Below are 25,100 nucleotides of genomic sequence, written 5' to 3'. Positions count from 1 at the left end.
CAGTACCACTTTTGTTATTTTTCTTGAGTAGCTGATTGGAGATAAGAGTCTCATGGACTTTTCCTGCCAGGGCTGGCTTCAAATCTTGATCCTCAGATCTCAGCCTCCTGAGTAACTAGGCTTACAGGTGTGAGCCACCAGCGCCTGGCTTGTCACCACTATTTCCTAAAAGAAGTGGATTTCCCCAGTAATGTCATAATCTCAGAAAAAGAATTAGACAACCTTACATGACTCTATTTTGGCAGACCTGCCCCTGTGTGCATCCAGGGTTTGGGACTCACTAACAGATTATTTTACACACACACATGTGAAGTGAGGGGCTTCACTTGTTCACATGGCAGATGTCGAGGAAACAGATTCAGAAAGCACGAGTGCAGGGTCACAGAGATGGCAGTCGTCACAGCTCATCCTGACAGATCCTCAGCCACCACGCAGGCACTCCAAGTGCTTCCCTGGAGCGTCCCTCGGCTGCTCTGTTGCCCACTGCATGCCGGGCTCAGGGCGGATGCTGGGGACCATGGGGAGAGGGGGAGCCACAGCTTCAGCCCCTGGTCTCCGGGTCCCTTGGTACTCACCTGGCTCCTGATTCCCAGGATCAGGAAGCTGGCTGCTAACGGTTTCGGGGGGGGGGCGGTGGGAATGGGGGTTCCCTCTCCCAGGGGTATATGGCAGTTTCCTGGGAGACTCAGGGAACCTTCAACATCTCCATGACCCAACCGACCAGAAGCGTGATGGCCCGACTTCAGGCGCTGTACCAGGTGTTCCGTCCAGACGTCAGGTCGGGTCCCCCTCCATCCCCATGGGCCGGAAGGGGTGAGTCCCAGGAACCAGGGGTCCTGCTGGGGAGGGTCCCGGGGACGAAGCCCTCCCCCTGCCCCCCTCCGGCTGCAGGGCCCTGGCGCCCCTTCCCAGGTCTGCCCGGCTGTGCCTGCCGGCCCGCGGGAGCGCGCGGAGCACGAGCGCGCGCCGGACACGAGCGCGCGCCTGGGCCCGGGAGCGCGCGCCGGGAGAACCCGAGCAAGATGGAGGCCTCGCGGAGGCCGCCGCCGCCGCCTGGGCCCAGGCAGCCGCAGCTCGGAGCGCCGAGCCCCGGCGCCTAGGCCGTGCCAGCCCCCGGACCTGCTGCCCCGGACCGGGCCCAGGTGGGTCTGTCTCCCCGTGCCGGGCCCCTCCGGCCGCAGCCTCCGCGCGCACCGGCCTGGGCGCAGGGCGGGCACCCCCACCCGGCCCCGGCCGCTCCCGGCGCCCCGGGGCGCCTCTGTCCACCTCGGCCCGAGGCCCCGGCCGCCCCGCTCCCCGCGTGTCTCCCGGGCCCAGGAAGGCCCCTCCCCGGCCCGCACCCGGCCAGGGTGCGCGGGACGCCCGCACCCCGCCCCGGGTCCGGACCCTGCAACCCCAGCCTGGCGTCGCCCTAACCCGGCCACCTTGCCCTCGGTCCGCGCAGCCCGGCCGGGTCCCGCCGTGCCCGCGCCGCCCGCCGCCGCCCCCTCCAGACCCTACCCCTAACACCGGCGTCCCGCCGCCCCGCGGGCTCCCGCGCCGCGCCCCGCGGCCTCCGCCCGGACCCCGGCCCGCGCCCGGGCGCCGGCCCCCTCCAACTCCCCGGGAGCACTTTCTACACCCCCCCCATATCCTCACCCCTGGCCCCCAACTCCCTCGTGGCCCTTGCCTTGCCCCTCCCCCCAACAGGAGGTCGTGGCCGGTGCCCCTCCCGACGCCGCCCGGACACTCACGACCCCCTGGGGGCGCCCCCCTGCCAGCCCCCCTCCCGCCCCAGCTCCGCCCCAGGCCCCGCCCTCGCCGGTGCCGGGACTCAGGGCGGCCTCTCGCGTGCGTCCCCAGCTCCCGGCGGCCCCAGGTCGGTGTCGGTGGTCCCGGTGGTCGGTGGGTCCCGGGCCGGACCCCCCCCCGCTGCCAGCCGCCCGCCCCGCCCCCGGGCACCATGCTGCCCTCGCAGGAGGCCTCCAAGCTCTACCACGAGCACTACATGCGGAACTCGCGAGCCATCGGCGTGCTGTGGGCCATCTTCACCATCTGCTTCGCCATCATCAACGTGGTGGTCTTCATCCAGCCCTACTGGGTGGGCGACAGCGTGAGCACCCCCAAGCCTGGCTACTTCGGCCTCTTCCACTACTGCGTGGGCACCGGGCTGGCGGGCCGCGAGCTCACCTGCCGGGGCTCCTTCACCGACTTCAGCACCATCCCGTCCGGCGCCTTCAAGGCGGCCGCCTTCTTCGTGCTGCTGTCCATGGTCCTGACCCTCGGCTGCATCACCTGCTTCGCGCTCTTCTTCTTCTGCAACACCGCCACGGTCTACAAGATCTGCGCCTGGATGCAGCTCCTGGCAGGTAGGGAAGGTGCGCGCGCAGCCCCCAGAGAAAGGCGCTGGAGCGGGGGAGACTCCCTGGAGGAGTCGGAGGAAGACGCTGCTCCCCCGCGTCGCCTCACTCCTTGGCCAGCCCCGGGCAGCGCTTGGGGGAAGCTGTCGTTGAGACTCAGTGACAGAGAGACACCTTAGGGTGGGAGCCTGGGACCTGGACACGTGGGCCCGTGCGCATTTGTTGGTGGGTTAGCATTCTGTCAGCGTCCCTGAGGGTCTCCCTTGGCCATCTTTGTGGAGACGTTGTTCTGAATGTAATAGATGTTCTTAGGTATAATCAATTTCTGTTATACTGAAACACACACACACACACACACACACACACACACACACACACACAGAGCTCACTGTGAGATGGAGAATCTAGAGGTCTGGCTTGGACCTCCAATATAATCGAGTTGGGTGTTCACATTACTTTCTTGAAGCTTGAGTTCCTCATCTGTAAACCATCAGGGATGACCTCAACAGGACAGAGGAAAGTATCTGTGCTGAGTCTCCTAGAAAGGGTGGAGGAAGCTGTGTATTGGTGTCCATCCAGTGCATGGCTGGCAGTACCAGGCTGTGGGGGGCTAGGAAGGGGAGGTCTCCACCTGACCAAGGACGCCCTGGTCCATGCAGGGAAGGTCTCATGCCGGGCCCAATGGGAGTGAGTCTCTGAGATCCTCTGGAATATTTGTCTCAGACTTAGTCATCTCTTCCTCAGATTCAGAGAAGGACCTTTTGGGAATGAGAAATGCTGAGACAGTTTACCAGGATCCATTAGAGTCCCCTGCCCCCGCCCATTTTTCGATTGAAGAATGATTTTGAAGACTCAGCAACCTGGGTATTTGCCTAATTGCAGGCCTGGGGGAAGTGAGGCCAGGTGGGAGGGAGACTGGTAGAGGCCAAGAAACAGTGGAGCTCTCCGGGGATGAGAAGAGGAGACAATATCTGATGATCATGCATCAGAGTGTTTTTTCTTTTCATGTTAAGCACCTCCAAATACTCAACAAGTGTTTAACCCTCCCAAAGAGAGGGAGGTGTTATATCACTTCCTGGCGATTCCACTACTTGAGCACTGCAGGGAATTTGAACATCACTGATGGGAAAGCCTCCATCTTTTCAAGGAGGAATGTGATTTTTGGAAATGGCTTGACATTGCTCAGGGTCACGTGTTGAGAACATGAGAAGTGATCATATTGGGAATTGCCACTTGGGATGAAAGCCAAGGAGGAGGACAAGGTCACAGGACTGATCTGCCTCAGAGGGCCTTTACAAACACGGGAAGATTTACTGCCCTACTGGAAGAACTCTCCAAAATTCTAGGAGAATTACTTTAAGGAAGGAAATATATCTCCAGATGTGAGCATTCTCCTGTCTTGTTTCAGCCTGGCACTGGTGGCTCATGGCTATAATCCTAGATACTAGGAGGCTGAGATCTGAGGATCGTGGTTCAAAGCCAGCTTTGGCAGGAAAGCCTATGAGACTCTTTTTTTCTTTTTTTGTCTGTTGTGGGAATTGAACTCCGGGCCTGGGCACTGTGCCTCAGCTCTTCAGCTCAAGGCCAGCGCTCTACCACTTGAGCCACAATGCCACTTCTGGCTTTTCCTGCTTGTGTGGTGCTGAGGAATCAAACCCAGGGCCTGTGCATGCAAGGCAAGCACTCTACCAGTAAGCCACCTTCCCAGCCCCTGAGAGCCTCTTATCTCCAATAAACCACTCAGAAAACTGGAAGTCGAGCTGTGGCTCAAGTGGTAGAGCGCTCACCTGAGCTGAAGAGGTGAGGGACAGCTCCGAGTTCAGGCCTAGAGTTTAAGCCCCACAACCAAGCAAAAATAATAATAATGTCTTGTTCCAAATCCATCTCACCCTCCACTCAACTTAGATGTGGGTCTTGTAGAATCTTTGAAGATAGCGCAGAAGGAGATCTGTGGGATATGAGTTACTACTCTCATTTTCAGTTGTACCCAAAGAAATGATATTGTGTGTTTCCAGTCTATTGTTTTTTTTTCTCCTAAAGGCAAGCTGGAAAGAATATATGCTTAGCTAGATACCCTCACCCCCAATTCATCAACTGTAATTTGATGTCTGCAGATGGGATCCTGATCTCTTAGCCTTTAAATTCTCTGTAATCCCTGTGGGTTTATTTAATCTTGGGATTTGATTAACTGTCCGGTAACCTCCATGTAATCAGCAAAATTCAGGGATCTTAGCAATGACTCCTTCACCTTCCAACTTCTCTCCCTATGTCTTAGAAAGAGGGGCCCTGAGTGTACTCAGTCACACTGTGATCAGGTTTAATGCCAGGTTCCGCCACCCCTGACTCCGGAATCCACCCTCCCCGGTGTTCCTGCCTCACCCCCGAGGCTCAGGGGGAAGTTGGCAGAGTTGAGAAGTTTACTGCATTTTGCTCAGAGATATTTGAGCTCTCTGGGAAATGGAATGCCAGAGGCCAGAGTTCTGGGTGGGAAGTTCTTGCCTGACTCTATCTTTGTCTCTCCACTGTGTTCAATAAGACCTTTTGGGTTAGATCTGTTTCCTCCTCTGGGAATGCTAGAACAGTTAGATTACTTGACTCAAAATATCTCTTTCATCCCTGTGGGGACCCTAGATAGTTTCATTCCAAAAGTGAGCCATCAGTCATCTCCAGAGGAACTGCAGAGCAGCTAAGAGCTTTGTTTGTTTCATACAGAAATCCAAGGGGCCTGTCATATGATTCTTGTTCTTGTGAACTTTGATTCTAAGGAACATTGCACCATTAGGAAAATACAGAGATATTTATATGTCTTCCCCACGCCCTCTTGCCAGTACTGGAGCTTGAACTCAGAGCCTGGGCACTGTCCCTGAACTTCTTTTGCTCAAGGCTAGCACCACTTGAGCCACAGTACCACTTCCTGCTTTTTCTGTGTATGTGGTACTGAGGAATCAAACCTAGGGCTTCATGCATGCAAGGCAAGCACTCTACCACTAAGCCACCTTCCCAGCCTATATATGTCTTTATTTCTTACCTGCTCTTGGATCATCCCTATGTTAGGTGTTACAGTATTGAGCTGCCTAAGACATGCTGAGGGCCTGGCATGCATGAAGTGGGATTCTGACAAAGCTTGCTGTCCAGTTGGGTCACTATATTTGTCAGCAGTCTTTGCAGAGATAAGTGACAGAAACTCAACTCACACTAGCTTAAATATATTAAAATAAAGAGCCTAAGGTCTCTTTTCTTTTCTTTTCTTTTCTTTCTCGGTCGTGGGGCTTGAACTCTGGGCCTGGGCGCTGTCCCTCAGCTCTTCAGCTCAAGGCTAGCGCTCTACCACTTGAGCCACAGCGCCACTTCCATAGCATAGGGTTTCTTGGCTCATAATAATTTGCAAGTCAGGAGTGTCTGGCTTCAGTCATGGATGGATTCGGATGCTCCAATAATATTATGAAGAATATGGTTCTTTTCCTTTCCTTTTTTTGGTCTGAGACTGGAACTCAAACAGTATGTGATGCTTTTGGTCATTGGCTGATGCTCTACCACCTGAGCCATGCCTGAAACCTCTTATTTCTTTGTGTGTGTGTGTGGGGGGGGGTATGTGCCAGTACTGGAGCTAGAACTCAGGGCCTTTCATTCTCACTCAGCTTTTTCACTCAAGGTTGGCATTATACCATTTGAGCCACAACTCTCCTTCAGGCTTTTTACTGGTTGATTAGAGATAAGAGTCTCTCAGATTTGTCTGTGCAGACTGGCTTCCAACCACAATGCTCAGATCTGTCTTCTGAGTAGCTGGGATTAGAGGCGTGAGCCACAGACACTCGCTATCTACTTCTTGGTTCCTCTTTACTGGCTCATTTTAAGTCCACTTCCTTCTTGAAGATGATACATCAGGGCACTGGCAGCCCTGAATTAACATCACTTCAGCTGTGGGGAAAAGTATGATTGTAACCAAAGTTCTCTAGGACTGATTTTTACTGACCCTGCTTTTGCCAAGTGTCCACATCTTAATGAATCATGAGAACTTTATTGCATGCGCCATGTGCTCATCCCTGGAACAGCACGTGAATTCAGCATGGAGAAAGGTCAAATCCTGCAGAGCAGATCATGCACGATGACTGTTAGAGGGGAGCTGTGGGGGAGCTGCCTGCAGGTGGAAACCTCCTCCCCCTGGGCAGGCTGAGCAGCGATGCATGCTGGGTTGTTAGTGTTGTGAACACCCAGAGGCACAGAGGTGGTTGGCTGTGACAGGTGGGAGGCTGGGTGGGCAGGGAGAGCATTCTGAATGGAGAGGAGCATCATGGGTGGAAACGCAGAGGTGAAGCCATGTCTGATTCGAATGTGACATCCATATAGAGCCAGGAGAAGAGATTCAGGGGGAACCCTGTATGTCTTGGGCCACATCAAGGAAGTCGAACTTTAAAGTTATTCTGGTACTACTCCACAAGAAAAATGGCTAACATTCTGAGCTTTAATCGATGTATCCTATAATTCAATCCTCACAATGGTCTTGTGGCCCCAGTAACATTATTCTTAATATAGAGACCAGAAACCTGAGTCTTGAAGAGGAAAACATCCTTTGTACAAGGTCACAGAGGTGTAAGTGGTGGAGCCAGGGTCGTAACTCGGTCCTGTGACTCCAAGCCCATCAGGAGGGGGGACGTTGAGGATGTGGCAGGATGTTGGAGAGCTGCGGGGAGGGCTGCACGGAGCGAGGGCGCCGCATTCGAGGGCTTCTCAGGATGTCTCTGCTTCACTGTCCTCCCATGTTCCCGAGAATGTGCCGTGCACTGGCTTCTTGATGTCCTCGCGCTCGTTGTCTCCTAACTTTCATCTGTTCACCCGACTTGCTCAAGGTCACACATCAAGCTGAAACTCAAAGTCCAACTGGATCTCTGAAGCAGAGCCCCAGAAGTAAATAACACAGATGACAAGTGAGAGCTGAAAGCTCCAAGTACCAGCTGTTACTGGTGGGCTGGGTGAGATTTGCCTTGAACAGGTTCCTGACAGCAGCAGAGAAGTAAGCTGAAGAACAGTTTTGGACTAGAAGGTGCTCTACTGCTGAGCCATACCTCTAGACACTTTTTGTGCTGATTATTATTTTTGTCTTATGCTGGTACTGGGGCTTGAACTCAGGGTCTCGAGATCTCACTTGGCTTTGCTCACAGCTGGTGCTCTATTAACTCGTTTCTGTTTTTTTACTGGTTAACTGGTTAAGAGTCTCTCAGATTTGTCTGCCTGGACTGAATTCAACTGCAATCTTCAGATCTCAGCCTCCTGGGTAGTTAGGATTACTGCACTGGCACCTGGCTTGAAGGTATTTTTGTTTTTGGACTGAAGTTGGAACTCTGGGCTTCCTGCATTCTGGGCAGGCACTCTACCACTTGAGCCACCCTCCCGGCTTGATTAATATTCTAGAGATAGATTTTCATTACCTGATGCACTTGGACTGTGATCCACCTATTTTGGGCTTCCCACTGTAGCTAAAATATGTACCACCATGACCAACTTCTTCTGTTGAGATGGACTCTTGAAGACTTTTCTGCCTGGCCTCAAATCACAATCCTCCCAATCTCAGCGTCCCACAAAGCTAGGATGACAGGCAGGTACCACCACACCCAGCTTGCTTGCTTGGTTGCTTTTCTTTCTCCTTTCCCTCCCTCCCTTCTTTCCTTCCTTCTTTCCTTTTCCCCCTCCCTCTCTCCTTTCTTCCCTCCCTTTCTCCTTCCCTCCTTTTCATCTTCCCCCACTTTTTCCTCCCTCTTTCTCCATGTGCTTCCTTCATTTCATTCTTGTGGTGATCCTTTACAGAAGGTCTCCTGTGCTAGCCTCGGGTAATCCTAAGTCTGTGCTCAGTCTGACAAGAGTCAGGAAGGAAACCAGATCTTTACCGTATGACACACGAGATGACTGAATTACCCACAGGGTGTTCTGAGGCGTGAAGTGAACTTCACACACAGCTAAAGACAGCCGGGGAAGTCTTCCACAAAGAGCAACAACATTTGAGCTGACTCTTAGAGGATGAGTAGAAAAGAGAAATGCAAGCCAGGTCAAGGCCATGAAGGTAAAAGGCATAGAAGTGAAGTACCCTGTGTGTGGGGAATGATAAGTAACTAGTCTAGGAAGGGCAGAAGCTGGGACTAGGAGGTTGTGTAGGAGTTGGGCCATGCGACCTTCTAAGACATGGAAAGGAGTTTAGACTTTCTAGGGGGGCAAATAGATGTGGTTTTTAAAAAATGATCAAACACTAATTGTAAAGTGGGGGGGGGAGAATTCATTGTGATTGTCTTATTGTAAGTGTTTATTTTTTAAAATATATTCTGGCTTGCCAAATATATGGTTGCAAATAATACCGTTGTATCCAATGAAGTCTTTTAATTTTCTTGATAGTGTCCTTGAAGCACAATTTTTAACTTTATGTTTTTTTGTTTGTTTGTTTGTTTTTGGTTTGGTTTTGGGTTTTCTTTTTTTTCTTTTTTCTTTTTTTTTTTTTGTCGGTCGTGGGGCTTGAACTCTGGGCTTGGGCGTTGTCCCTCAGCTCTTCAGCTCAAGGCGAGCGCTCTACCACTTGAGCTACAGCGCCACTTCCGGTTTTCTGGTGGTTTTATTGGAGATAGGAGTCTCACGGTCTCTCCTGCCCGGGCTGGCTTTGAACCGCGATCCTCAGATCTCAGCCTCCTGAGTAGCTAGGATTACAGGCGTGAGCCACCAGCGCCCGGCCAATTTTTAACTTTATGCAAAGTCCAGTTTACCTATTCTTTTCTTTGTTGCCTATACCTTGTGTGGCCTAAGAATCCACTGCCAAATCCAAAAGCACTAAGATTTACTTGTATGTTTTCTTCTAAGGCTTTTGTAATTTGGGGTCCTATATTTAACTAAGTCTTTGGTCCACTTGGAGTCAATTCTTTGGGAAGGAAGGAGTACATGCTAGACATTTGCTCTACCACTAAGGGGCATTTCAGCCCCTTGAGTTAAATTTTGAATGCAGTATGTGCTATTGTTCCGCATGTGACTATCCACTTGTCTAAGCACCACTTGTTTTTTGTTTTTGCTTTTGGCTTCTTGGAGACAGGATCTGGCAATGTAGTCTAGGCTAGCCTTGAACTTTTGATCCTCCTACCTCAACAGTTCAATACTGGGATTTATAGGCATGATGATCACGCCTGACTCCAATCACCATGTATCGAAAACATCATTGTTTGTCCTTGTCAAAAATCAGTTGAGCCGGGCGTTGGTGGTTCACGCTTGTAGTCCTAGCTATTCAGGAGGCTGAGATCTGAGGATCATGATTCAAAGCCATCTGGGACAGGAAAGTCTGTAAGACTCTCATCTCCAATTAACCACCAGAAAACTAGAAGTGGTGCTGTAGCTCAAGTGGTAGAGCACAAGCCTTGAGCTGAAGAGCTCAAGGCCCAAAGTTCTAGCCCCATGACTGACAATTTTTTGGGGAGGCGCCTGAATTCTGGGCCTGGGTGCTGTCCCTCAGCTCTTCAACTCAAGGCTAGCGCTCTACCACTTGAGCTACAGCACCACTGCCGGCCTTTTTCTTTTTACTTATGTGGTACTGAGGAATCGAACCCAGAGCCTCAGGCATGCAAGGCAAGCGCTCTACCTCTGAGCCACCTTCCCAGCCCAATTATTTTTTAATCAGTTGAATTTAGTTACCTGGATCCATTTCTGGACTCCATTCTATTTCGGTGATATGGATTTGTGGCAGGCAGTACCAGACTGTCCTGGTTATTGTTAGACTGCAAGTAGTTCTTAAGTCTGGGAGTGTGAGTCCTCCCACTCTGTTGTCTATCAACCCTAATGCTGTCACAGGCCCTGGGACACCACTCACCACCACTTTTGCCACACTGTTATCAGATATGCATTCCTAAACCAGGGTATTCATAATTTGGTCAAGCCTGTGACCCTAGCTACTTAGCAGGTTGAGATCTGAGGATCTTTGTGTGAAGTCAGCTGGAGCAGATAAATCTGAGAGACTCATCTCCAATTAATCAGCAAAAAGACAAAGTGGAGGTATAGCTCAAGTGGTATAGCACCAATCTTGAGCATCAAAATTAAGTGATAGGGCTGGGAATGTGGCTTAGTGGTAGAGTACTTGCCTAGCATGCATGAAGCCCTGGGTTGGAATCCTCAGTACCACATAAAATGCAAAAGCAGGAAGTGGTGCTGTGGCTCAAGAGGTAGAACGCTAGCCTTGAGCAAAAGAAGCTCAGGGACAGTGCCTGGGCCCTGAGTTCAAGCCCCAGGACTTGCAAAAATAAAAATTAAGTGAATGTGTGAGGCCCAGAGTTCAAGCCCCAGTACTATCATATACGCAGAAAAGTGAGTGATTAAATTCTGCCCACATCCAACTGGGATCCAGTATCAAAGAATTTGTGGGTGTACTTTCAAGCTACCGTGAGTGATAACATCCTAGCCACTTGTTTCTGTCTCTTGTTCTTTTATTCAGTAATATATCTTGGAGATTGTTCAGTTTTACCTGTTTCTTAACAGATATATAAGCTTTTATATGAATGCATAACAGCTTAGTTAATATTTATTTATATGTAACTGTAACCCCTCTGTACATCACCTTTACAATAAAATAAAAATTTAAAAAAAGAAAAAATAAATTTTATTTATAATATGTTGCTATAAGGATTTGGTGAATAACATATCTAATTTGGTACATATATAAGTATAGGCTAGAACAAAACCCCATAATGGAATTGCTTGGATGAAATGGTATAATGGACAGATATGTAATCAGTGCCCCCCATGGAGATGATATAAAGTTACTTTCTCTCCAGCAAGTGTGATAGTTCCCCTTTCTCCACATCCCTGCCAATTGTGTTATCAAATATTTTGGTTTTTTTCCCCCAATCTAATGGGTGAAGGCTCAGCTCTCAGTCCTATATTAGTAACTTAACTTTTCTTCTTGTGAATGAGGTTGAGTGGCTTTTATATAGAATTTTCTATAGAGTGTCATTTCAAGAATATTGTCAATGGTAATTTTTCCTCATTGATGTGTAAGGTCTCTTTATCTACTAAGAAATCGAGCCCTTTGTGACAGGAGTTATAAATACTATTCCCAGTTTATCATTTTAAAATTTTTTTGGAGGTGCTAGAATCTGAATTAGGGTCTGTAGCTCACTTGGCTTGCTTGCTTTGCTGGTGCTCTATGACTTGAGCCATGCTTCTAGCTTAGTCTTTTGCTGGCAAACTTTTCTGCCGAGGTTGGCTTCAAACCACAGTCCTCTGGGTTTAAACTTGCTGACTAGCTAGGATGACAGGGATGAGCCACCAGCATCTGGCCTAATGTGTGTGTGTGTGTGTGTGTGTGTGTGTGTGTGTGTGTGTGTGTGTGTGTGTGTGTGTGTGTGTTTGTGTGTCTTGTCTGTCTGTCTGTCATGGGGCTTGAATTCTGGACCTGGGCACTGTCCTTCAGCTCTTTAGGTCAAGTCCAGCACTCTACCACTTGAGCCATAGCTCCACTTCTGGTTTTCTGGAGGTTAATTGGAGATAAGAGTCTCATGGACTTTCCTGCATGAGCCCCCAATGCCGGCTTTAAAGTTTCTTTATGAGGAACCCTGCTTGCAGTGAGGATGTAGCTTAATGTTAGAGTGCTTGCCTAGCATGAATAAGGTCCTGGATTTAGTTTTTAGCCCTGCAAAAATAATAAAGGAGCATGTTCATGCAATAACAGCACCAATCCTTTCCTGAAGGCAGAGCCGTTGTAACCTAAACACCTCTACAAGGTCTCATCTCCTAACACTTCCAAATTGGGGATCAAGTTTCCAACTCATGAACTTTGTGGGGCACTGTCAAACCATAGCAAATAAGTAACAATGTCAGGGACTGCTAAAGGCTGCTTGTGAATATATGTGTGTGCTCTGCCATTAAGAATTCTCTGAATAAATGTTAACCATTGTTATATGAACTGAAGCAAATGTTTTTGGCTCCAAATTCTGATGGTCTGGGTGAACAGAAAGGAAAGGCTGAGAAGTGGGAAAAGTTGGGGATAACCTAGAAAACTAACTAGGTTTGGCTTATGGAAGGCCTTGAAAGTTGGATTTTGAAGCCAGACATGGTGGTGCACACCTTGTTACTTTGGAGTAAGGGTAGAACAATCTTGAGTTTAAGGTTAGCCCAGGCAAAGTCAATGAGACCCTGTTTCAAAAACAAAATAAAGGCTAGGCACAGGTGGCTTGCACCTGAAATCCTAGCTACTCCGGCAGCTGAGATATGAGGGTCATGGTTCAAAGCCAACCTGGGGCAAGAAAGTCCCTGAAACTCTTATCTCCAATTAGCCACCAATTAAAGGTGAAAATGAAGCTGTGGCTCAAGAGGTAGAACAACTAGCCTTGAGGCCAGGAGAGGTGAACTGGCTTTGCCTCTGTGGAGGCAGACACGGTGAGATGTTTCCCAAAGGTGGTACCCAGGCAGGAAGGCATCAGGCAGCCGCCGGTGAGCTCCCTTTCCATTTTCTTCATAACTTCAGGGAAGAGTGTCAGCTTGGTGCTCACGGGTCTCAGCTCTGCACACTTACTCATGCATCTTTCAAATAGCCCGTAGGCTCCCGCACTTGGCAGGTGAAGAATCTTCACTGGAATCTAAGAACATTGTTTTAATTTTATTGTAATTACATTTGGGGTGTCTTACTATTGAAGGCATATGATCCTTGTTTTTGCTTTTCTTTTTTTTCTTTTTTTCTTTTTTTTTTTTTTTGCTTTTCTTTGACAGTGATTTGAATCTGCTTTTGCTTTTTTTTCCCTTCAAAGTGGGTTTTTCCAAAATGGGGTTTGAATTCAGAGCCCCACCCTTGCTAGGCAGGCACTCTAATAGTTGAGATCCTAAATATTAAATAAATATCTATGTGGCTTGGATATAGATGCAGCACTTACCATCTGTGTGATACTGGGCAAGGCACAGGATAAATCCCTGAGGCCCGTGTCCTCACCTGGAATGACACTGTTCAGTCTCACAGATTTTCAATAGGAGTAAGTGAGATGAGCAATGTCAGTTGCTGGCTGCTAATACAAAATACTCACTGCTATTTTTGCTGTGTAGTCCATGCTGGCCTTAAACTTGCTTTTTTTTTTTTTTTTAATTGTAAAGTTGATGTACAGAGGGGTCACAGTTAATTAGATTGGGCAATGAGTACATTTCCTTTTGAACAGAGTCATCGAGTCCCTCATTCTCTCCCAGTTTTTCCCCTCCTATCTTTCCTTCCCACCCAGGCCTCACTCTTTTTTTTTTTTTTTGTCAGTTGTGGGGCTTGAACTCTGGGCGTGGGCACTGTCCCTCAGCTTTTCAGCTCAAGGCGAGTGCCCTACCACTTGAGCCACAGCACCACTTCCGGTTTTCTGGTGGTTCATTGGAGATAAGAATCTCACAGACTTTCCTGCCCAGGCTGGCTTTCAACTGTGATCTTCAGATGTCAGTCTCCTGAGTAGCTAGGATGACAGGTGTGAGCCACCGCTGCCTGGCCTCCCTCTTGATCCTCCTGTTTCAACCTCTTTAGTGCTGGGACATGTGTGACTATGCTGGTTCAATGCTATTAACACACACACACACACACACACACACACACACACACACACACACACATATACATACAAACTTTCTCACAGTTTTATTACGGTCAGTGCAGCACTGGGGGTGGAACCCAGTCCACAGCTGGCAAGTGCTCTGCCACTGCTAAAACAATTCATCTGAATTTTGTTGCACAGCATCTCCACTGCTGGGTACAGGGTCGGTCAGTACAGTGGGAAGGTGTCAGGCGGAGAAGCCCTTACACCCGTGGTTCTCAGCCAGGATGGTGACACCTGCCAGTGACTGGCCATGTTTTTTGTTTTTTGTTTTTGTTTTTGTTGGTCATGGGGCTTAAACTCTGGGCCTGGGCGCTGTCCCTCAGCTCTTCAGCTCAAGGCAAGCGCTCTACCACTTGAGCCACAGTGCCACTTCCAGTTTTCTGGTGGTTAACTGAATATGAGTCTCATGAACTTTCCTGTCTGGGCTGGCTTTGAATCATGATCCTCAGATCTCAGCCTCCTGAGGCTAAGGGACAGGTGTGAGCCACTGGTGCCCAGAGGCCCATGTTTTTTTTGTTGAGGGGAGGTCTTCCAGGGTGCTAACCATCCCAGAATATTCAGGTTGCCCCTCTCCCAGCCCCTCCCACTTTGGCTGAGAAGCTTTGTTGTATGCTACGCTTTGCAGCACCCGTGTGTGCCTAGTGTCATCTGTTTCCTCGTCCAATTTAGAATTTCCAGAACACCTTGGAGCAGGACTGCAAAGCCCTCAGCCTCAGGCTCCTCATGCAGCACATGGGAAAGCTGAAGCTTGCTTTGTCCGGAGCATTGCATCTCTGATCATCTCTTCTCTTCCCCCTGACCCTAGGAAAGGCAACTCTGGTTGGCTTTTCTGCATTTGTTTGATTTCGGAGTGGCCTGTAGGGCCCCAGTGCCACCATCTGAGCCCTGCAAAAGAGGCAGAGTAGTGTCTCCATGGTCTCTGTCCCCACTGGTCTCATCTCCTTGTCTGCTCCCTTGGGACACACGGTGACATGTGTATTTGATTGTGTTTGTGTGTTCACTCTACTTTATTCCTCCCGAGGACAGACACTACGCTTGCCTGTGTACGTGGCACACTGCCCCATGCAGGGCACATAAAAGGACCTCAGAAGTTCACTTGTGAAATGTACCAATGAAAAGGCAGAGAGGAGAGAGAAGAGAGCAGGGGTGGGGGGGGAGGGATAGACATGGAGATTGAAGAAAAAAGCCATGGAGAAGAGGCCTGCAAAAATGAATGCTAATTGTTGAGAGATTCCAACAGAAAAGGGAAATGGGAAACTGGAGGGTCTAAGCTGAGCATGGTGTAGCCGACTGAGGGAGAGGAAGGACTGAGGGAGAGGAAGGCGAGGAGAGGACAGGGAGAGGGAGGGGAGGGCCAGAGGGAGGGGGAAGGGGCAGTGAGGAAGAGACAAGCCGCAGAGCCTAGGGAACCGGGCTCATTGAGATCTCAGTGCTGGGATTGCAGAGAAAACCGCCTGCAGTAGCAGAGCCTTGAGGTTGGGAGCGCAGGGATACAGGAGTGGTTTCCATGGAGACAGGGATGCTCCAGGCATGAGTGAAGACAAATTACAGCAGGGCCAGCCACTCTGACACCCAGGAGAGAAAGAGGGAGAGGAGGGGGAGGGACAGTGTGTGTGTCCCCTACCCAGCCACTACCCTGCCACTCCCTGGAGATTGGAAGCTCTTCAGAAAGGTCCTGGGGGTGCTAGAGGAGGGGGCAGAGCCTGCTTGATCCCCTCCCTTCCCCCACCATTGACCCTTATACCCTCTCTGCTTGGGTACTGGAGGGTCTGCAGGGGTTGGTGGGGACACAGATGGTCCAGATTTTTCTGCAGGCTCCTCCTCTTTTCTTATTGACAGCGCACAGTGCACAGGACTTACTCCTGGACTTCTCCAGGGCAAAGAGGAATTTAAATACCCATAGGTGCCTGCAGTTTCCAATTTGCACCTGCAGCCTGCTTGTCCGCTGAGCGTTGTACTTGCCTCTCTATTTGGATGTCCAGCAAGCATCCTCAGACTTTGGAGTGTAGCTCACCTGGCTGGCCTTCGCTCGGAGCTTTGCACTTGCCGTTCCCTTTCCCAGGAGCTCTATGTCTCAATCCTCAGGGGTGGTGAGCCCCACGAAAGTAGAGAATTATCTTGGCAGAGGCGCGCACTGGAGGGGGGAAGAAGCCACACCAGAACATGGGCCAGGTCATGGCGCCATGGGGGTCCAGCATCAGGAGCAGGAGCTGGCACTGGACCACGGGGGAGGACTAGCTCTGGGCCACAGGGGAGGACTGGCGCTGGACCACGGGGGAGGACTGGCGCTGGGCCACGGGGGAGGACTGGCGCTGGACCACGGGGAGGACTGATGCTGGGCCACGGGGGAGGACTGATGCTGGGCCACGGGGGAGGACTGGCGCTGGACCACGGGGGAGGACTGATGCTGGGCCACGGGGAGGACTGGTGCTGGACCACAGGGAGGACTGGCACTGGGCCACGGGGGAGGACTGGCACTAGACCATGGGGGAGGACTGGCGCTGGACCACAGGGAGGACTAGCTCTGGGCCACAGGGGAGGACTGGCGCTGGACCACGGGGAGGACTGGCGCTGGACCACGGGGGAGGACTGGCACTGGACCACAGGGAGGACTGGCACTGGACCACAGGGAGGACTGGCACTGGGCCACGGGGGAGGACTGGCACTAGACCATGGGGGAGGACTGGCGCTGGACCACAGGGAGGACTGATGCTGGACCACAGGGAGGACTGGCACTAGACCATGGGGGAGGACTGATGCTGGACCACGGGGGAGGACTGGTGCTGGACCACAGGGAGGACTGGCACTAGACCATGGGGGAGGACTGGCGCTGGACCACGGGGGAGGACTGGCGCTGGACCACGGGGAGGACTGGTGCTGGACCACAGGGAGGACTGGCACTGGGCCACAGGGGAGGACTGGCGCTGGACCACAGGGAGGACTGGTGCTGGGCCACGGGGAGGACTGGTGCTGGACCACAGGGAGGACTGGCACTGGGCCACGGGGGAGGACTGGTGTGGGGGCCACACGGCTGGAGGTGGGAGGGGCTGGGACCTGGGGAGGAGGCAGGCCGCTCCAGGGTGCCCAGGCCCCTGGAGTAACGATCCCTTCTCTTCCTTCCTGACTGCGGTGGTGGCCCCGCTACTCTGCCCAGCTCTGTGCCTTGTTCTGGGCTGCATGATCTTCCCTGACGGCTGGGACGCCGAGACGATCCGGGACATGTGCGGGGCCAAAACAGGGAAGTACTCCCTGGGGGACTGTTCGGTGCGCTGGGCGTACATCCTGGCCATCATCGGCATCCTCAACGCGCTCATCCTCTCCTTCCTTGCCTTCGTGCTGGGCAACCGGCAAACGGACCTGCTGCAGGAGGAGCTCAAGCCGGAGAACAAAGGCAAGTGGGGGGCGGGGCTGGGGGGACCCCGGTGGGGGCAGCTTCAGGCCCCAAGTGATGCAAACACCCGAAAGCTTACAGCAGTGGGGAACTATCTCCCCGATATCTGCATGCTAGTAAGGGAGAGACATGACAGCCCCTGAGCAGTGTCCAGGAGTCTGGGGGGCTGGGGCATCACAACCCGGGGGCCATGCTGGGGTCCCACCATTCCTCTCCACGGTTGTGCACATGCGTGCATGAGTCTGTGAAACAACACTGAGAGCAAAACATGGAGCTCCTCTGGGCCGCCGTCTCTCCCAGCCCCTCTTGCCTGTGGGGGACGGGGCGGTGGAGTGCCAGGCCTCGCATGGGGCTCCGCCGCGCAAGCTGGGCTCCACTTCAATACACTTTGCACCTTTCTTCCTTTCTTTTTCTTTCTTTCTTCTTCTTTTTTTTTTTTGGTCGGCCGTGGGGCTTGAACTCTGGACCTGGGCGCTGTCCCTGGGCTCTTCAGTTCAAGGCCAGCGCTCTACCACTTGATCCACAGCGCCACTTCCGGTTTTCTAGTGGTTTATTGAAGATAAGAGTCTCATGGACTTTCCTGCTCAGGTTGGCTTTGAACCTCGATCCTCAGATCTCAGCCTCCTGAGTAGCTAGGATGACAGACGTGAGCCACCAGCGCCCGGCTTTCCTTTCTTTTTTGTACTGAAGTTTAACCTTTGGTCCCTCTGCCACTCAAGCGACACTCACCATCATCTCTGCTAAGCTAAAGGCCAGGTGAACCTGAGCGATGCAATCGCAAACTCGATTTTAAGAACAAAGAAATGAATAGAAATGCAGAGGGTAAGAGAATGGGTCTTGCTAAGCAGCTCGGGCTGGCCCTGGATCAAAGCTTTCTCCTGCTTTTAGCCTCCCAAGTGCTGGGATTATAGGTGAGTACCCCTATGTCCAGTTGAGTTATAGTTCTGGCATGATACCATTCACAGGTGTTTAGTATGGTATGCCCGTCCTCAGTGTTTCCGTTTCAACTTTGGATATGTTTAGTATTAGTAAAATACAATAAACAATTTGAGGCCAGATGTGGTGGCACCCCTGTGTAATCCCAGCAGTCAGGAGGCTGAAGCAGGAGGATCTTGGATTTGAAGCTAGTCTGAACCACATAATGAGACCTTGTCTCAATACAAAAACAAAACCCAATTGCTGCATGACTTCAGAGTGTTGGGCTAGCGGCTGCTACCAGAACTTTCCTTGCACGTGTGCACATACTCGCATGTAAGATGAAGGGATGAGTTTATCTCTTCTCCTTCCAAGTCTTTACTACTCCTGACATTGCTGCTGCTGACATCTTTCTTCTGCCTTCTCTCTCTCACACACACACACTCTGTCACACACACTCACACATGCAGTGTGTGCCATTCCCTCCAAGTTTTCTTGGAATTACAGGCTAAAAACAGTACCAGTTGAGCCAGGTAGCTGGCGGAAGGGGTGATTCCAAGCGAGGCCTGCTCACCCCAAGGCCCAGCCTTCCCTGAGCCAGGAGACACTCCAGTCCAGGCCCTGGCTGTCGGAGTGTGTCCTCTTTCCTGAGAATGGGAATAGTGACTTTCAAAATCATACCTTCCAGCCTGGCGCCGGTGGCTCATGCCTGTAATCGTAGCTACTCAGGAGGTTGGGCTCTGATGATTGTGGTTCAAAGCCAGCCCGGGCAGAAAAGTCCGTGAGACTCTGAGACTCTTATCTCCAATAAACCACTAGAAAACCGGAAGTGGTGCTGTGGCTCAAGCAGTAGAGTGCTCGCCTTGAGCTGAAGAGCACAGGGACAGCGCCCAAGCCCAGAGTTCAAGGCCCATGACTGACAAAAAAACAAAAACAAAAACAAGAGTCTCATGGACTTTCCTGCCCCGACTAGCTTCAAACCATGATCCTCAGATCTCAGCCTTGTGAGTAGCTAAGATTACAGGTGTGAGCCACTCGTGCCCAGATAGCAGGTTGAGTTTAAACATTACTTAACCTTGTGTTTAATTCTCTGCACTTCATCAAGTGTGGGTGATGAGAATAACGCCACATTTTGGGGCTGTCATGTGAGCACAATGCCAGCCACGGGTTGGCTTGTGGAGAATGTTCTGTATCATAGACACTGCTTTAGAAATGAGCATGAAATCCTAGGGTCAGCGAAGCCCAGTAACTTGCCCAAGCTTACCTAAGGATTTGGACACAGCCCCAAATGTCCTCACTAGTTGCCTCAGCCCAGCGAGGCTAAAAAATTTGAGTCCCCTTTTTAGGATCTTTCTTAGATGCTGGTCTGCTAACTTGTCTATAGAGATTCCTTCTGGGAAGAGACCCTCAAACTTGCTGGTTTTCTATGGTCCTGGTGGGAGGTCGGGGTCTGCCCTCTGGTGGTAGCTCCCAGAAGTGCAAGACTATGACATATGGACCCGCTGGGTGGTGGCTCATGTCTGTAATCCTAGCTACTATGGAGGTGGGTTCAATTCTGCAAGAGCAAAAAGTCATGAAGACTCCATCTTGACCAATAAAGATCTGGGCATGGTGGTGCACACCTGTGATCCCCCTGTGTGAAAAGCATAAATAGTAGGAATATGACCTAGGCAAAAAGTGAGACTATTTGAAAAATGACAAAAGCAAAATGGGTTCAAGTGGTAGAACAGCAGTGTAGCTAGATTAAGGCCCTAATTTCACACCCCAGTGCCACAAGGAAGGAAGGACGGAAGAAAGGAAGGAAGGAAGGAAGGAAGGAAGGAAGGAAGGAAGGAAGGAAGGAAGGAGGGAAGGAAGGAAGAAAGGAGGAAGGAAGGTAAGAAAGAAAGGAAGAAAGAGAGAGAGAGAGAAAGAAAGAAAGAAAAAGAGAAAGAGAGAGAAAGGGGCTGGGAAGGTGGCTCAGTGTTTGCCTTGCATGCATGAGGCCCTGGGTTCGATTCCTCAGCACCACATAAGCAGAAAAAAGCCGGAAGTGGGATTGTGGCTCAAGTGGTAGAGCGCTAGCCTTGAGCTGAAGAGCTGAGGGACCAGAATTCAGGCCCCACGACCGGACCCCCCCCCCCCCCGCAAAAAGAAAGAGAGAGACAGACAGACAGACAGACAGAGACAGACAGAGACAGAGACAGGGAGGGAGAGGGAGGAAGGGAGGGAGGGAGGGAGGGAGGGAGGGGAAAGGAAGGAAGGTCCCCCTCATGACCCTATGTTAAAACTTCAGCATCTGGGCTCTCCATCCCTCACTGAGAGTTCAAGATAAATAAGCCTTGCAGCTCACTTCTGAGCCAGAGTTAAAAATAAAGAAGAAATCGATGCCACCCATTTTCAGCTCTCCTGTCAGTCTAGCTGCATGACCTCTGGTGACCTGTGGAATCACCCATTTTCACCCGGCTTCACTTCCAGCCCTCTTCTCCTCTGGTGATGGACTGAGGGGCGCCAGTGCCCTGGTTGTCTCTGACTCTCCAGCTCTCTCTCTCTCTCTCTATTAGATTTTGTGGGCACTACAGTAAGCTCTGTGCTGCGACCAGGAGCAGACGTCGCTGGCTGGGGAGTCCTGCCCTGCCCTGTCACTCACTCCCAGGGACCCTGAAGCCAGGATCGCAGCCCAGGAATTGGCCTGACCACAGTGTGTCCTGTCTGCTGCCCTCTCGTCCCCACACTCAGGTTTGAGGGAGGACCCTGATCTCTGACTGACCGCTTGTGGAAGGCTGGCCAGGACCTGCAGGCTTTCAAGAGAACACAGGGCCATCTGCAGCCTGGGGGGGAGGGGAAAGGCCCCAGACCCCGGGAGGCCTGAGCTAATCCTGCCTCAGTTTGACCTAAGGGGGCCCAGGTCCCCTCCATTCCTTGGGTCCCTCCTATCCTGTCTAGACCGGTTGGAGGCCCCTTTGCAGGGGCCCCCAGGATGGGGGGGGCTGTGGCCTGCTGTGTCCCTGAGCCCCTCCGCCCCCCCCAACCCCATCTCCCACAGAAACTTCCTCAAGACACGGCCCTGGGTGGGCCAGACTCTTTCCTACTGGTTTTGGTTGTTGTTTCTTTGGTTTTGCTGACGATGGGGTTCACCCATCTGCCACAGAGCCCCCGGCCTCTTCTGCCCCGTTCCAGCCTTTTCTTGACCTTTCCAAAGGAATCTGAGCTGGGCTGAGGCTGAGGGGAGAGTCTGGGCTCTTCCCCCGGACTGCGGACTGGGCCCCGGTCGGCCAGAGTCTGAGAGAAGAGGCCGCCGGGCAGCCGAGAGCGGAGCGGCGGGTTCGGGACCAGCCCGGCTTCCTCTGCCGACGGGCGGACGATCGCCAGTGACTGCGCCCTCGGCCTTGGCCTGTTTTGTACAGCACAGACTTCCCGGTCCTGCGGCCGGGGTTGGGGGCTGGAGAAGGGGCCATGGGGGCTGCCTCCGCCCCTCCCTGCTCCCCGCCCCCGGGCCTCTGCCGCGGCAGAGCCGGTCTTGCCTCTTTGATACTTTTCTGCATAACTTGAACTTGCAGGTCGCCTCTGAACAGGGTACCCTGTCCCGGCCCCGCGCCTCGTCCCCCCCCCCCCCGCCCCCCGTCCGCCTCTCACTTGCCGTGTGCCCAGGGCTGCAGCCCAATGAGCAGTGCTTGGAGCTGAGGCACGTGTGTATGTGTGTGCGTGCGTGTGCGTGTGCACAGGTGTGTGTGTGCGCGTGCGTGTGTGCTGGGGAGGGGAGGTGAAAACCCCGGCCTCTTCCCCCCCTGCGGAGTCAGGCCCTGGAGGGGCAGGAGCGGGTTTCCTCATTTCCCCGCCCCGGCCCCGCCCCGGCCCGCCAGGCCCCGCCCCGGCCCGCCAGGCCCCGCCCCGCCCCGCCAGGCCCCGCCCCGCCCCGCCAGGCCCCGCCCTGCCAGGCCCCGCCCCGCCCCGCCCCTCCCGGCAAGGCCCCGCCCCGCAGGCCCCGCCCCGCCCCGCAGGCCCTGCCCCGCCCCGCAGGCCCCGCCCCGCCCCGCCTCGCCCCGGAGGAGGCCACCGCGGAGGCCCGGTGCCCGCGGTGCTCGGGGCGGGCCGCGCTTGTGCCCCCCGCCCGCCTCCGCCCGCGGGACAGCGGCGGCCACTCCTTGCCCTCCCACCGGGCCGGACGGAAACGGGACTGCGCCCGGGGAGTGCCCGCCGCCTCTCCCTCACCTCCCGCCCGGCCTCCGCGGACGGGCAGGGAGCCGCGCGCTGCAGGGGGAGGGCAGGGGGAGGGCTGGAGGGGGGCAGGAGGGGGGGCAGCAGAGAGCTGCGGGGAGACGAGGAAGCCGTGGGGACCGAGGGGCTGTAGGAGGCAGATGGCGGAGGGGGGAGCGGCGCAAGGAAGGGGGGCCGAGGAGGGGGAGCGGCGCAAGGAAGGGGGGCCGAGGAGGGGGAGCGAGGAGGGGGAGCGAGGAGGGGGAGAGAGGAGGGGGAGAGAGGAGGGGGAGAGAGGAGGGGGCTGAGGAGGGGGGCCGAGGAGGGGGGCCGAGGAGGGGGAGAGAGGAGGGGGAGAGAGGAGGGGGAGCGAGGAGGGGGAGAGAGGAGGGGGAGCGAGGAGGGGGAGAGAGGAGGGGGAGAGAGGAGGGGGCTGAGGAGGGGAAGAGAGGAGGGGGAGAGAGGAGGGGGAGAGAGGAGGGGGAGCGAGGAGGGGGAGAGAGGAGGGGGCTGAGGAGGGGGGCCGAGGAGGGGGAGCGAGGAGGGGGAGAGAGGAGGGGGAGAGAGGAGGGGGAGCGAGGAGGGGGAGAGAGGAGGGGGAGCGAGGAGGGGGAGAGAGGAGGGGGAGCGAGGAGGGGGAGAGAGGAGGGGGAGAGAGGAGGGGGAGAGAGGAGGGGGCTGAGGAGGGGAAGAGAGGAGGGGGAGAGAGGAGGGGGAGAGAGGAGGGGGAGCGAGGAGGGGGAGAGAGGAGGGGGCTGAGGAGGGGGAGCGAGGAGGGGGAGAGAGGAGGGGGAGAGAGGAGGGGGAGAGAGGAGGGGGAGCGAGGAGGGGGAGAGAGGAGGGGGAGCGAGGAGGGGGAGAGAGGAGGGGGAGCGAGGAGGGGGAGAGAGGAGGGGGAGCGAGGAGGGGAAGAGAGGAGGGGGCTGAGGAGGGGGGCCGAGGAGGGGGAGAGAGGAGGGGGAGAGAGGAGGGGGAGCGAGGAGGGGAAGAGAGGAGGGGGCTGAGGAGGGGGGCCGAGGAGGGGGAGAGAGGAGGGGGAGAGAGGAGGGGGAGCGAGGAGGGGGAGAGAGGAGGGGGAGAGAGGAGGGGCAGCGAGGAGGGGGAGAGAGGAGGGGGAGCGAGGAGGGGGAGAGAGGAGGGGGAGAGAGGAGGGGGAGCGAGGAGGGGGAGCCTGTGCTGAGGGGGTAGAGAGGGGACAGATGCCGGGCCCTGGGAGGCCTGGCGCGGCCCGAACTCCGGGGGACCGGGCCGGGCCGGGCCTTCACCCGTGGCCGTGGAGGCCGGCTCGCTCTACCCCGGAAGTCCTCCCGAGGGGAAGTCCTCCCGAGGCCGCAGCCCCGCGCTGCCCGCTTCCCCCCCCTGCCCCCGCCCTGCCCTGGGTGGGGAGGGAGCTGCCCTGGCCTGGCACCGCCCCGGTGCCTTGGGGGGCCCCTTTCCCGAGGGGGTGAGGTCAGGACAAGGTCAGAGCCTGGAGTGAGGATGACAGGCAGGGAACCGTGGTTGGGGAAAGGTGGGGTCTTCCCGGCCAGGCTCAGGGCTAGCTTTGGGTGGGACTGGACTTCCCAGGGCTCCGAGCCACAGACCTCTGAGGGCCTGAGCTGTGATGTTAGGGTAGTTGGTGTTGTCTGTACCCATTAGTAAGTCCGAATGTGTCCTTGCTGTTCACTGTTCAATTTGGAATCATTTATTTTGGTCCCGACCCTTTCTGCTGCTGCTGGATTTGAGCTTCAGTGCAGGTGGAATGACATTCAAATAAAGAAACACTTTGTATCACGCGTGCTGGCTGCTGCCTGAGTCTCGCCCTAGGACCCAAGGGCACTTCTGTCAGTTCAGCTGCATCTTAAGGCCCTACTACTGCGTCCTAATGAAAGTTTATTTTACTACGGTGTTAAAACAACAACAACAAACAAACAAAACTGGGCGTGATGGTACACACCTGTGATCCCCGTACTTGGGAGGCTGAGGCAGGAGGATCTCAAGTTTGAGGCCAGAGACAACAGCCATAGGGCTAGAACAGGAACCTCCTGTGTGGTGCGTGGCCAGGTGTGTGGGGTCAGCAGATGGAGGACTGCTCAGGGAAAGAGCAGGGAGTGACTGAGGACCCGAAGGTCAGGAACACCTTCAGGAAGGACTGAGAGAACACAGCGACCCAGCAAGAGCATGCGGCACCGAGACGCTCCACAGCCCTCCTCCCTCAGCCACGGGAGCGGCCATCTGAAAAGACAAAGCAGAGGTATACTTTACTAATCTCCTAGGAGTCTCTCAATAGAGTAAAGTTGATCACCAAGGAAAAAAGGTGGGAGTGTTCCAAATGTTAACAGGCTATGGCCAGCAAGAGTAACAGAAGAGATGACTAAAGAACAAGTTCTGCAGGAGGTAGGAGTCAGCCAGCTCAGGGCACAGAGGTTGGAAGTAAAAATAAAATAGATGTTCTAGCCAGGTGCAATGGTACATCCATATAGTCCCAGCTCCTCAACAGGCGGAGATAGGAGGAACAAAGTTTGAGACCAACCTAGACAAAGAGCTGCAAGACCTTATGTCAAAAATAAGATGGGGGGCTGGGAAGGTGGCTCAGTGGTAGAGCGCTTGCCTTGCATGCCTGAGGCCCTGGGTTCCATTCCTCAGCACCACATAAGCAAAAAGAAAAAAGCCGGAGGTGGCGCTGTGGCTCAAGTGGTAGAGCGCTAGCCTTGAGCTGAAGAGCTG

At 53.8% G+C, this 25,100-nt stretch overlaps 1 protein-coding gene across 1 annotated transcript; it reads left to right on the top strand.

The window, feature by feature from the left end:
- Positions 1–1,018: 1,018 nt before the first annotated feature.
- Positions 1,019–22,087, top strand: LOC138822666 (LHFPL tetraspan subfamily member 4 protein). Its single transcript, XM_070015447.1, has 4 exons — positions 1,019–1,142; positions 1,843–2,348; positions 17,067–17,303; positions 20,762–22,087. The coding sequence occupies exons 2-4, from the start codon at positions 1,943–1,945 to the stop codon at positions 20,860–20,862; spliced, it is 744 nt and encodes a 247-aa protein (XP_069871548.1). The 5' UTR covers positions 1,019–1,142; positions 1,843–1,942; the 3' UTR covers positions 20,863–22,087.
- The last annotated feature ends 3,013 nt before the right edge of the window (positions 22,088–25,100 follow it).

Source organism: Dipodomys merriami, unplaced genomic scaffold (genome assembly GCF_024711535.1).
Source record: "Dipodomys merriami isolate MVZ:Mamm:240054 unplaced genomic scaffold, mDipMer1.0.p SCAF_114, whole genome shotgun sequence".
NCBI lineage: Eukaryota > Metazoa > Chordata > Mammalia > Rodentia > Heteromyidae > Dipodomys > Dipodomys merriami.
The sequence above is the reverse complement of the archived record's forward strand: the minus strand, read 5'-3'. Positions and strand labels throughout refer to the sequence as shown.